General features: G+C 53.7%; 1 protein-coding gene across 1 annotated transcript in view; it reads right to left on the bottom strand.

Moving 5' to 3' along the window:
* The window catches only part of RCSD1 (RCSD domain containing 1), a 71,360-nt gene extending 59,577 nt beyond the window's left edge, over positions 1 to 11,783 (bottom strand). Inside the window, exons 1-3 of the mRNA XM_075540932.1 lie at positions 11,766 to 11,783; positions 10,949 to 11,003; positions 10,426 to 10,574 (exon numbers count right to left, since the gene is read on the bottom strand). Of these exons, the coding sequence (XP_075397047.1) occupies positions 10,426 to 10,574; positions 10,949 to 11,003; positions 11,766 to 11,783 (222 nt within the window). The remainder of the gene's footprint in view (positions 1 to 10,425; positions 10,575 to 10,948; positions 11,004 to 11,765) is intronic.
* Between the last annotated feature and the right edge of the window lie 918 nt (positions 11,784 to 12,701).

Genomic DNA, 12,701 nt, shown 5'->3' with positions numbered 1-12,701 from the left:
TTAAGCCCTTTGCATCAAGTCCTCTCCCCCCACCCTTCCCCGCTTCCCCCTTTGTGGTATTTTCAGAAGCGTCCTATAAGGAGAGTAAACCCCACACCAGGCCCACTGCGTGCCAACTAGCACCCTTGCAGGGCAGAGTAGAACTGCCTCGCCGGGTTTGCAAGGCTGTGAGTCTTTCTGGAGCAGGCTGCCCCATCTTTCTCCCTTCGAGCAACGAGAGGGTTCAACTGGCCCTTTCGCTTAGCAGCCTAGTGCACCACGAGCGCTCCTTCAGGTGCGGAAAGCAAGTGCCAACTGTAGAGCTGGAGGAAGCGGCCAGGATTACAAGCCTAGCTAGACATTGGCCCGGTCCGGACACCCAGGTTTCAGGGTCTGCAGAGGGGAGGGCAGAGGGCAGTGTGTTGCACCATTTCCTTCAAATACCACTGCCTAATAAATACTGGTGGTGTAATGAATCACACATTGAACCGCTGACTGTAAGATCTGCAGTTCAAAACCACCAGCTGCTCTGTGCGACAAAGATGAGGCTTTCTTCTCCCATAAAGATTTAACGTCTCAGAAACCCACGAAGGTAGTTCTAGTCTGTCCTATAGGGCCACGATGAGACAGAATCGATTCGATGGCACTGAGTGAGAATTCTAATGTTATTGGCAGGCTAGTTTTCCACACCCCTTTCTTAGACACAAAAGGCTTATGGGAAAGAACGGCACATGTGTTACTTAATACATGTCCTGTTTGCTATGTCCGGAAGCCCTCGTGTCCTAGCTGTGGATCACTCAGCCATGCTGGGAGGACAAGTAGCAGAGAGACTTCCAGATGCCAGTTACCATGGATGCCCGGCTTGTCGCAAACTATCACTGAACCGAAAGGCTGAATGCTGCCTTTCACACAGAAGCGCCCTGCACGGAAGGCTTGGCGATCTTCTGGAAAATCCGTCTTTGAAAGCTCTATGGAGCACAGTTCTACACCCGCACACAAGGGTCCAGCTTGAGAGCCACCGGATATCGGGGCCCTACACTGTTCCACCGATGGTGCGATCTATGGGAAGGGTGATTCCAGGGCAAGGGTGTTGGAACCACATTTGAAATAGCAGGCCTGGTGGTTCGTGTTTCTCGTACGTGGGAACAGAGCGTCAGCGAGGCCATGTAGAGGGTGACTGTATGATTTTGGTAGGAGCCCTAGTGGAGCACTGAGGGAGGAGTTGGCCTGTTCACCACTGGGCAGCAGTGCGAACCCAGCAGCTGCTCCGAGGGCGGAAGGTGAGGCTGTCTGCTCCTGTAACCATTTGCAGCGTCAGAAAGCCTGGAGAGACGTGCTAGCCTGTCCTTTGGGGTCACTGTGTGGGAATCGACCCAGCGGCAGTGGGCTTGGGCAGGCGCAATCACTTCTGAAGGTAGGGGTTTTCCTGGGAAAGCTAGAATAGCTCCTCACAGTCTGCTAGCACTACAGCGATTTCACACGAGAGGGACCATGCCAGCCGGAACCACCACCCCAGCCCCTTGGGATGCTCCACGACGCCTTGCAGCCCCTTCCCTCACGAAGCAGACCCACATCAGTAGGAACACAGCCATGGAGGTGGGTTACCCAAGAGGCGGGAAGTCAGTTACCCACCAGGTACTCACGGAAGAACTGTGGCTCATGAATGGGCAGCGCCGTGGGGCGGGCGCTCTCCCAGGATGGCCTAATAGCCGGGCATTCCCTGGCCAATCCCCAAGGCCCTGGCCTCATGTTGCCTGCTGTACTCACGGAATGGTGTGCCCCACTGCCCACAAAAAGAGCCATCCAAGGCCTAACCCACAAAGCCTGTGAACATGCCCTGGTTAAGAAAACCAGTCATTGCATCAGCGCCACGGGGTTCACGCTGCCAACCTTCAGCTAATGGCAGAGACGACTATTCACGCCCGATGATGATGCTGTGAGGGTTGAAAACACTAAGTATCTGCAGAACAGCTGGTGCCTAGTAGGCCTTCAGCAAGTGGTGGCCACTGCCATGATAACAGCTTTAGGTCCTCCCCCCTGGCCACCCCCATCCCCAACACTTCCTTGACTCGCAAGCAGCAAGCACGCACGCACAGCCAACTGAGTAGCTGCTCAGAAAGGAATTCCTGTCATCTATCAAAACCTCGATGGAGACCCAGACAAGCCAAGGACCTGAGGCCTGAGAATGCTTCTCAGGGGCTGAGGCAGGTGGGGGAGCTCATGGAGCTTAAAGGTTTGCAACGAACTACTGGGGTTTCTAGAGAAGGTTGGAAGCCTGCTACGGCAACTAGAGATGGAACTTCTTTGTGACTTCTGGCGCGGCTGCCTGGGCTGTGAACTGCAGCCACACGGCTCAGCTTCTTGTTTCTGCCATACTGCTCAGCTGCGCCTGGGGGCTGCTGCCGCCCCGGGCCAATGCTGGCTCTCCCCTGCTCTGCGTCTCTTCTCACCAGTGCTGGCTTTCGAGAGAGCGTGTGCAGGATGTGTGGCCGCTGTGGGGGGAATAAGCAGGGTTGCCGGTGGAAGTGCGAGTGGACAGGGGGTTGGGGTGGGGGTTGGTGCCCAGAGGCCTCTTTCTGTCAAGAAGATAAGAGAGCCTGAACAACAGCAGCGGGACTGCTGAGGGACTGATTCTGACTCCCAGCCGGCCATCTAGTTGGTGTCAGAGAACTGTGCTCCACACGGCTGCCGGGGCTGACTGTTCTAAGAAGGAGCTCTCCAGGACTTGCTTCTGAGTCACCTGTGGGAGATTCAAAACTCTATCCTTTTGGCTAATAGCCTCGAGTGTTCGCTGCACCCTCCAGGGATTCTGAGAAGGCCCTGTTGGTGTTAGTCATTATAGAGTCAGTGCTGACTGATGTGGCCCCAGGGACTACGAAGAAGCCCTTGGGGGTGGCTTTGGGGGAGCTTTGCCAAAGGCACTCCCCCTGCGACACAGAGTCTGTTTCTAATGGAGCTCCTCTGTAGGAGCCTTGGGGTGTGGGCACCAGGTGGGTGTGTGGCCAGCATCAGGTTGCCATCTGCAGTGCACCCCCGGGGCTTCCAGGGCGCCCAGGGAGAGTGGCATTTGTGGGGTATCCCCAGCAGTGGAAGGAAGTCTTTCTAGCTCCCATAAGAGAAGCTGTCTTTGAACTCCCACACGCTGTAGAGCTTATCACGTACTGTACATGTTTGCAATGTCTTGTCATGTGTTACATCTTGTTTCTGAAGATAGGAAGGTGCTCTCTTTATGGCAGAAACTGCAGCCTAGAGTCCTTTGTCCTCCCCACCCCCATGTAGTCCCCATCCTCCAATGCCCTCCTCCTCTTTTAGCCTCCAGGAATGAGCGGCTGGTAGCTCCCTGCACATACTGGGCTGCCTCTTGTCATTCCCTCTGCTTGGGATGTCTCCCCACCCCACCCCCAATTGTCTGAGCTTCCTCAGACTCAATCAGAAGTCACTTAATGGCAAACATCCCCAGACTCCCAGGCTGGGGACAGCGGTTCTTCCCGGGGTGGGGGGGTGGAGGTGGAGAGGGCGCTCTCATTCCACATTCCACATCCTGCAGTCATCTGCATAGGCTCCTGTCTCTCCTCCTAGACTTTGAGTTCTTCAAGGACCCACAAGGTGACACATTCCTTCTCCTGTCCCCAGTGCCTGACAAGCAGTGGGGGCTCAGTGCATGCTGGTTGAGCCTAATTAAAGAGCTGGTACTTGAGGAGCTGGGAAGTGTTGCTGGCTGAACACAGAAAGAGTTGTGATGGGTGTCCTGCAGGAGGGTGGCACCAATGTGGTGCAGACAGGCTCAAAACAAAGGGCTGGATGCCCCACAAAGCCAACCCAAACTCACTGCGATTGAGTCCACTCTGACTCATAGTGACCCTATGGGACAGGGTAGAGCTGCCCCTATGGGGTTCTGAGACTGTTACCCTTTACAGGAGTAGAAAGCCTCACTGTCCTCCCTCATAGTGAAAGGTGGTTTCGAACAGCTGACCTTGTGGCTAACAGCCCAATGTGTAACGACTATACCAGCAGGCCGCCCTTTCTTGGCTGGTTGGTTACCTAGCTCCAGAGTCCTTCTCAAGGCTCCCATCCAAGAACCTCCAGCACGGGGCCCCTAAGCCTGTCCACTAAGGATAGGCTCTGATGGCTTCTCAGGACAAACCACCCCACAGCCCCTGCATGCCCACCTTGCCGCTCCCAGGAGCCTGCCGGGATCTGGGATTGCAGTGGCCGAGGCCTCCTCCTGCAGAAGTGGACCCAACCAGCCACATGCCTTTACCGAGTGAGCCTCGAAGACTCAGGGGTCATTCCCCACAATTCCTAGAGAGAGAAGAATTCAGGAAACCGAAAAGTGAAAAAGTGAGAGAAAGAGAGAAAAGCTCACTGACCAAACGACCAAGCGTCAGAGAACAAGGGCAAGGGACAAGGTCAGTGTTCTCTGTGGCTCGAGTCAGGCAAGCCCACTCTGCTGTCAGGCTTCTGGGGGGTCAGAGCAACGACGTGGAGGCTGGTGGCAGGCTTTGTGCCACGTTGGCAATTGCACGGCATTCTCTTTCATACAGAGATTAAAAAAAAAAAAAGTCTACCTAAGCCCTGAAGACCCAGACCAAAACAAAACAAAACAAAATAACCCACTGCCATCGAGTTGATGTCGACTCCTGAAGGCCATGGCAAAACTGCCCACTGTGAGTTTCTGAGACTGAAACTCTACATGGGAGTAGAAAGCCTTGTCTCTCTCCCTCGGAGCGGCTGGTGGTTTCAAACTGCTGAGCTGGCAGTTAGCAGCCCAGAACGTAACCCCTCCGTGCCAGCAGGCTCCTCTGGAAGCTCAGCCACGCACTAGATATTGCTTTTGCGGTGGAATTTGATGACAGGAGAAGGAACCTCTTTGTCTTATTGCTCAAGGCTTACTGTTGTCCTGCTCCCCAAGTAAGAGAAATAGCGTAGGCTCCGGACTGTCCACAGACCCCACGGTGTCAACCTCGCAGGCAGGCCCCAGGCGCGTCTCTCCCTTGGTTTGCTCCCGAGATACTTAGAGATTGTTTCAACCCACCCACTGAGAGACCTGTTAGATCCCAGTGAGCTGAGCTAGGTGGTCTGGCTGCCTCTCTCTGCGAACTGCAAGCATTCTTCCCGGAGAAAGGCTGAGAACCGTCTTTGGATTTTTCTGGAACCAAAATGCTTTTTCTTGCGGTGCTGATAAGATTACCAGCCCGTGAGCTGCCAGCGTTCAGATTTCCCACGGACTGACTGTGCCCAGGCTCTGGCTGGGCTCGCAACAAGGAGCGGAGCTGTGGATCAGGCTCTGAAACCTGACGCCAGTCCAGGAATGCACGCACACCCTCCCTTGATAGGCCTGGGCCTGGAGGGGCTTCAGGTGGGGGCCCTAGGCCTGACTGCTTGCAATTCCTCCTGTCATCGCAGCCCAGCCAGCAGAGGTGTCTGCTACATGGGGGCCAAGTGTCAGTGCGAGGGTCTCAAGGGCCCACTGAGAGCCAGAGAGCGGTTGGTGGCGGTATTCAGACATGCCTACACATTCAAGCGCCCGAGCCAAAGCCCAGCTTCCAGTGGTCATTCAATCCCTAACTCTGACCCACAAGCTCCAGCATATGGTTTAATGGGAGGGTGGGGTGAAACAGCAAGGGCTGCTGGGGCTTCTACCCAGGCTATGTGGTGTGATCTTAAAATAATACTTGGGAGGCTTAATGCTAGTGATCTGTTTCTCTACTGTGCACTACTCTGAAACTTTTCATTAGCACTACCATGACATGACCTGGTATCTAGTAAGTGCACACTAAATGCTGAGCAAGTGGGTTAGTGGCAAACAATATGAGGGGCTTCACAAAGAGGGTGGGTCCAGGTCAGAGAAACCCCTCAGGAACAGAAATGGGAATCGCGAACCAGGAAAGTGGGGGGGGGGGGGCAGGAAGGACAGGACAAGGGAACCGATTGCAATGATTCACGAATAGTCCACTGCAGGCCCCCTCCCCCTCCCAGGTGGAAGAACAACAGAAATGTGGGTGAAGGGAGACAGCGGACGATGTAAGATATGAAAATAATAATAATAATTTATAAATCATCAAGGGGTCATGTGGGTGGGAGGGTGGGAAGGGAGGTAAAAAAGAGGAGCTGAGACCAAGGGCTCAAATAGAAAGTAAATGTTTCAAAAATGATGATGGCAACATATGTATAAACATGCTTGATACAATTGATGTATGGATTGTGATAAGAGCTGTAGGAGCCCCCAATAAAATGATTTTTTTTTAAAGGTGGTGAGAAATTCCCATGATCTTTCCATTCTTTCTTGCCCCTGGGAACTTTTAAAAGGCACTCGGTGTCTGGAAAGATCTTACAGTTACCGCAGAGAGAAGGGCTCACTGACGGTGTCCACATGGTTTCAAAATAAGGAGCCCTGGTTGTGTGATGGCGAAGAGCTTGGCTGCCAGCCGAAAGGTGGGTGGTTCGAAACCACCCAGTCTCTGTGAGCGAGCAAGACCTGATGACTCACCCCCTTAAAAGTCATAGCTCATAAAGCTTGATGAGCCGTTCTACTCTGTCACATGGGACTTCGATCCCACAAAATCAACTCAATGACATCTAACCACAACTTTGAGATGCTTGATTCATCTATTGACAATAATGCTTCAAACGTCTTGCCTCATAAGCAACAAGAAAATAAATGTCTGCTACACCCACCCATTTCTGGCATGTCTGCTGTAGTACTGCTAGAGAACTAAGACCATACTCAACAACGATGTTTATAAATCTGATCTTTCTCTCATCTTCAACAGTCTGGTCACTCATTCAACAAGCATTTGTTGAGTGTCCATCAGACCCTCTGAATATGAGATGGTCCCTGCCCTTGAAGAGCTTCAGAAAGAGGCCCAAATCCATGCCAGCGACTTGACTCTCGCTCAGGGTGACCCCATGGGGCAGAGTAGAACTGCCCCTGTGAGATTCCAGGACTCTTTGTGTGACTAGAAAGCTGCTTCCTTCTCTCAAGGAGTGGTTAGTGGTTTTGAACTGTTGGCTCCTCTAAGAGGGGGGTTAGCTGCCTGGTATTCTAATGGATGTTTGAACAAAGTGCTCCCTTTGCACCACAAAGCATGGAGAGGCATCTGGGAATCTTTTGTAGGCAGAGACAGTTGGGCTACAGATGGAGTAGGGAAGGGATTTCCAATTTCTGTTCATTCATTTATCAACTCCTCGATTACAGCCATCTAATTGAGAGATGACATGAATATAAGCTATGTATTGTGCGAATCCCTGGAGACTTAAAGATGAAGCCAATGATCGCTATCTATAAAAGGCTTAGATGAGGTGTATCACTGGCACCTCCATCCTCCCCAACTACATACAGAATGCCCCTCTATGGGTACCGAGTGATCTCAAACACAGAAAGTGATTTCTCACGCCTCCTCCAACACCTGCCTGGTCTTCAGGTTTTTCAAGCTTCCCCTTCTTATTGCTTCTTGGAGTCAGAACACACGTGGACACAGCTAGCCTCTCAAGGGAGGTCCCAAACCTGGCATGCTGCTCACTCTAGAAGTGTTCACGTCTGCCATGGCATCCCTGCGGCCTCTCGGCTGCCAACTTAAGACCATCCGCAGCTTCCTTCTGCCCATGGAACAGAATCCAAGGGTACCTATGAACTGGCCTTTGAGGGCTGCAGCTGGTCTCTGAATGAATTAGAAAAGCACACCCCATTGGGGACACAGCTAGGCAAGTGGCCACTGCATGAGGAGAGTCACCTCACCTGTTGGCCTGGAGGTCGGCTTCACTCATCCACTTGGCCAAGCATCTACTATACTCGGATGGGTGGGTCTGACTACTTCCATTTATCTCCCTCCTTCCTCCCTCCCTCCTCTCCAGTCCATCGGACCACTGTTCTGAACAAAGTTGACATGCCTGCCCTGTGCCCACTTGCTTACGCACCCCGTCCTTGTCATCTACCTGTCTGTCCTTCAAGGCTTGTTTGGAATCTCTACTCCAAACTCCTGTAGGATTGTATTCTGCACCAGCCATTCATTTGGATCTGAGGCATTTGAGAATTACACCAGAACAAAGAATTGCTAGCCTCATTCTCCCTATTGAACCAAGAGCCTTTAAGAGGCCAGGGTCAGGTGGCATCTTTGCCATGTTTGGTCCAGGGGGCTTAAGGAGGCCTAAAGCAAAGAGTGATGTTGTTAACGGTGGTCTTGATGATTTACAAGGAAACTTTCCACTGACTTCCATCAGCTAAGTGGGTTCTAGAGAACAAGTGTCCAGCAAGCCTTGTGAGTCTGCTTTGAAAGTGACTCAGTTTCTTCTCCAATGTCACTGTTCCTTCATATCTATTAAAAGAGGGTGTGATGCTGAGATTTTTCTGGAATTCCCCACTCCTGCTCCCTGAGTATCATGCCCAACCCCCTACCCCAGCCCCATCAAAAGCCTACTTCCTGCTATAAGCCATCTGCTCTCAGTCCCCTCGTTTCCTCTTCATTTCCTTCACCCACGCTAGCAGTTGTCGTTTTTTGTTTTGCTTTTTCTTTCTTTTTTTTTCTGGCTTTTTGACAAAGAGATTCTAGAAGCAGCCACTGGTGACCAACAGATCTAGGTCCTGAGGGTCCCCTCCTCAGTTGCTCCTCCCCTCCCAGCATGAGGCTGATTTTGATCCCTTAGTGGAATCCCATACCAATTACTTATACAGGGCCTCCTCTTTCCCTGGGCCTCCCCCAAGCCCCACAGGAAGTTGCTCCAGTGATCCACTCAGGGCCTCTACCACATTCTGTTCCTTCCTCAAAGGAGGGAGAAGAAACACAGGATGTATGTGTCTTCTTAAAATAAAATTCAAACTTGCACTTGGACCTCAAGCAGGGACTTGCTTTTAAGTCTAAACTTTTTTCCTCCTGTCTCCTACCTGTTTCTGCAGGAGATTAAGCAGCTTATAAATCAGATGGAGCCTCTAGCGGGAGGCCCAAGGCACCCTGCACTCTCTCAGCAAGGGGAATCCACTGTAGACCCATCACCCAATCTGGCAAACCGGGCATCCCTTGAGCCATCACCCATGGCTGGCCTGAAACTCTAGCCAGTTCTGAGATATTCCCATTGTTTCGTGCTTCAGTCACCTTTGAGATCCATCCTGAGGGTAGACTGGGGACACCACCCCGTGAGGTTTCCCACGTGTGTACCCAGGAGTTGCAGTCACCCTAATGGTACAACACAACACCACCTCCCCCCCAGCCTCAATCTGGGTAAACTTTCAAGATTCTAAAGGGGGTCCATCTCAGACTTTAAGGGGCCCCATGCTTCCTCCATACTTCACAAGTTTCCCCAAGATGATTCTGGTTCCTTGCAGGTAGCCTGAATAGAGCTGCTCAGGCCACACTAACGGCCCCTGCAGAGGAGCCAGAGAGCCTCACAGGCCAGGCAGCTGGTGTGGCTTAGAAGAGAGGACAGGACCAAGGGGAGCCTGCCGCTGGGAAGAGAGCTGGGTGGGTGCTTGTTTCTGCTTCTTGCTGACCGCAGCCTAGTGAGGAGCTTCAGTTTCCCTTTGAATCATGGCGGGGATCACCATCCCTACCGTGTGCCGCTTTCTTTTAGAGGCCTTGCAAAAGCCCCCAGGGCCTGTGCGAACTGCCTTAGAGCTAACCGTCCCCTCCCAGTGTCAAAAGGGACCTCTAAGGAAGCATGGAGCAGGGCGCAGTGTGGGAAACATATCTAGCCGAAGGTCGCAGGACAGCCACAGAAATCCCCACCCCATCCCCCCACCCCCACACACTCCGCTCAGCAGCCTGTAACTGGCAGCCCTGCCCCGGGAGCATCCCCAGAAGTGGCCAGCACACCCCAACACAACACACCCTCTCAGAGGGCAGGGGCATCTAGGGCAATCTCTAGGGAACAGGGTCCTTCTGACTGTGATGGGGGAGGGGACACTTTTCAGAAAGTTTTGCGAGATGAGGGGCCTCCGAAGTAAGAGGACAGGACGCTGGACTTGGTAAAGGGCAACCTGCTAGCCCAAAGGGAACGCGCACGCCCACACGGGCAGGCCCTCCGCTTCCAGAGCTGGTGCGTTTTCAATCCCCTTCTCTCCGGCCCGGCAGCTTCTGCTTGCCGCCAGTTTGTGCTCACCCGTTTGCCCACGTACGGACTGGGCAGTTTCGAACATAGGCAGAGCTGGTCTTTGTGAAGCACTAAAGTCCCCAGACAGAGTACCTGGGCCCTCTCCTCTCCCTCTGTGTCCTTCCCCGGGCACCCCCTGCCTGCCCATGGTTCTCCCTGGCAGAGCCGATGTCCAGGAATTGGAGAAAGGAGGGCGTCGGGCAGCGGGCAGTCGCCCTTCCCCTGGGCAGCGGCCACGCGCCGCGGGCTCCCCCCTTCAACGAGCCAGGGAGGCTGCCTAGGAGGGGACGCCCTTGAACCCGCGCGGCCGCCCCCGCCGGTCCGCTGAGCCGCGCGCCCCGCGCCCCAGCCCTGGTGCTGTACCTCCATGGCTCCAGGTGCCGGCTCCCCCGCGGCCGCGGCCGCCCGCTCCGGCCCGCGCTCGACGCCTGCGGTCAGCTCCTTCCGCCCGGGCAGGCGCGGGCTGCGGCGGGCTCCGGGCACCGGCACCGGGCGAGTGGGCGGCGGCGGGACTGCCCGGGTGCAGGGGCCCAGCTCGAGAGAACGAGGAAGGAGGAGGTGGGAGGAGGGAGGGGAGGGGAGGGGTGGGGACGAGGAGAAGGAGGCAGGCGATCAGGGTTTAAATTTAGACACAAATCTAAACAGATACTGTCCCTCCCAGGGCAGGACTCAGAGAGGGAGCCGCGACGCCATTAATATGCCCAAACATGGGGATGGGACAGCCGCCTTGCCCCTCTTTCTAAGTTTCCGCAGGACCCTGGTCTTTGCTCCGTTTTCAGCTCTTCGCCGTTCCCTCGTGCCACGTGCCTTCTCGCTTTTTATTGCCCCCCAAATGAGAGGGGTCCTTGCATTCGGAGTCCCCCCTCCTTTTACTTTGCAGCCTTACTGCTTTCCAAGGCCACTTCCCTCCGGAAAAGCACATTGAAGTCGACCTGGTTGTCCTGCAGTGTTTGGGTGGGAGGCGAAGAGGACTCCCACCTGGTCCTCTGCCTCTGTCTTTTCTCCCGTCCCCACAGCTGTTCGGATGAAGCTTCCACGCGCTCTGCGTGGAACAGACCCACTTTCCCTTCACTGTCTCTTCGTTCTCGCTAGCCCTTTCCAGCCGCACATTTTCGGGACACCACTCTCAGGCTGCCATCCACGATCATTCCTGTTTCATCTGGAAAAACGTCAAGCTAAGCTTTACAGGCTCCCGGCAGAAGCTGATCTGCCCCTCTCCCCCGGATTTGATCGGTGCACTTGAGAATGAGAATTTCAGCTCCAACCCTTGCCTTTCTCTGTTCCTATTAACTAGAGTCAAGGGCAAGATCCTGAACATCCGATTCCCATAAGGCTCAGCATAACAACCCTCCCCTGGGGCCATCCCAGCCCTCTGGGCACCAAGAGGCTGCAGAAGAGGGGACTCCTGGGAGGAATGTGGGACTGCAGTAGGTCCACCTCCTTTCTCAGCCTGCAGGTTCCATGTGCCACTGCCGGAGCTCTGAGCTCAGGGACTGGAAGGGTGGGCTGGCAGGTCTGTGTAGCTCTGTACCTTTCCCCTACCACTTCCATCCCCACTCGCAGCCCCAGGAAGGGAGAGTTCTCACCAGCAGGGAGGGTTAGAATGAGAGGTGGCTGGTGCTCCAGAGGGAGCCATGGAGGAACCAGGCAAAGGAAACAATTTTCAAGTTTGCTCCCATTAGTGGAGACTGGCCCAACACTACCTGTAGATATCCAGCCATGGCTGCTCTACTTAGGAGCCTTGGAGACATGACTCTTCCTGTCATAGAATCTTCTATGGCCCAACTTGATTTTTCTCTTCAAGCTTTATTTGCCTTTTAATAACAACTTTTAAAAAGCAGCCCTAGTACCAGAGTGGCTTCTAGCACCGTTAATTTAGCTGAAAATAGGAGCAACCCCTGGACTTCAACAGCAGACAGACTGAAGGTTGCAATTCAGCTCTGATACCCTTCAGCTGTGTTGCTTTAGACAAGTCACCTAGCCTCTCTGATCCTCATTTTCCTCACCTATAAAGTGGAAGCAGGCACGCTGGTTAAAGTGGGTGTTTTGACGTGCTTAGCTTCATCTCGGGAGCCAGGCGGGGCTTTCTACTCCCATAAAGAACAACAGTCTCCTAAGCTCACAGCGGCATTCTACCCTGTCCTACAGGGTCGTGCGCATGAGTCGGAATCGGCTCAGTGGCTTTGAGTTTGGTGTTTTCAGCTTCGTGTACAAGTTGTAGATAACTGGAGGCTCTGATATTTCTTTGGTTTAGAGCTTGGCACACTGGGGTCCAGGTGAAAATGGGGAGTCCCCTCCCATTCCAGCCACAGAACCACAAAGGTGACAACACGAGGGGAGGGCTGGAAGTGTGAACGTCAGTTTCCTGGTACCCTGCAATGCAAACTTGATATTTTTTAATGACTTAATGATTTTTTTATTAAGATATGGGACTGAGCTGGCCATGAAAGCATCATCCTTAGCATCTCCTTTCACCCCGCACTTCAGGCTTGCCCTTCCCCTCTCTCCCTAAGCCCTTTCTGCTGAGTGAGCTTGCCGCAGAGCAGGCTTCTGGCTTTACCACCAGGCAGGTGGGAGTGGCTACCCAGAGGAAACCGTTAGGCCCAGATAGCATCACAGTCACCCAAGGTGACACGCAG

This window comes from Tenrec ecaudatus, chromosome 1, assembly GCF_050624435.1.
Source record: "Tenrec ecaudatus isolate mTenEca1 chromosome 1, mTenEca1.hap1, whole genome shotgun sequence".
Classification (NCBI taxonomy): Eukaryota; Metazoa; Chordata; class Mammalia; order Afrosoricida; family Tenrecidae; genus Tenrec; species Tenrec ecaudatus.
Note: the sequence above shows the minus strand (reverse complement) of the source record. Positions and strands in the feature narration are given on the sequence as shown.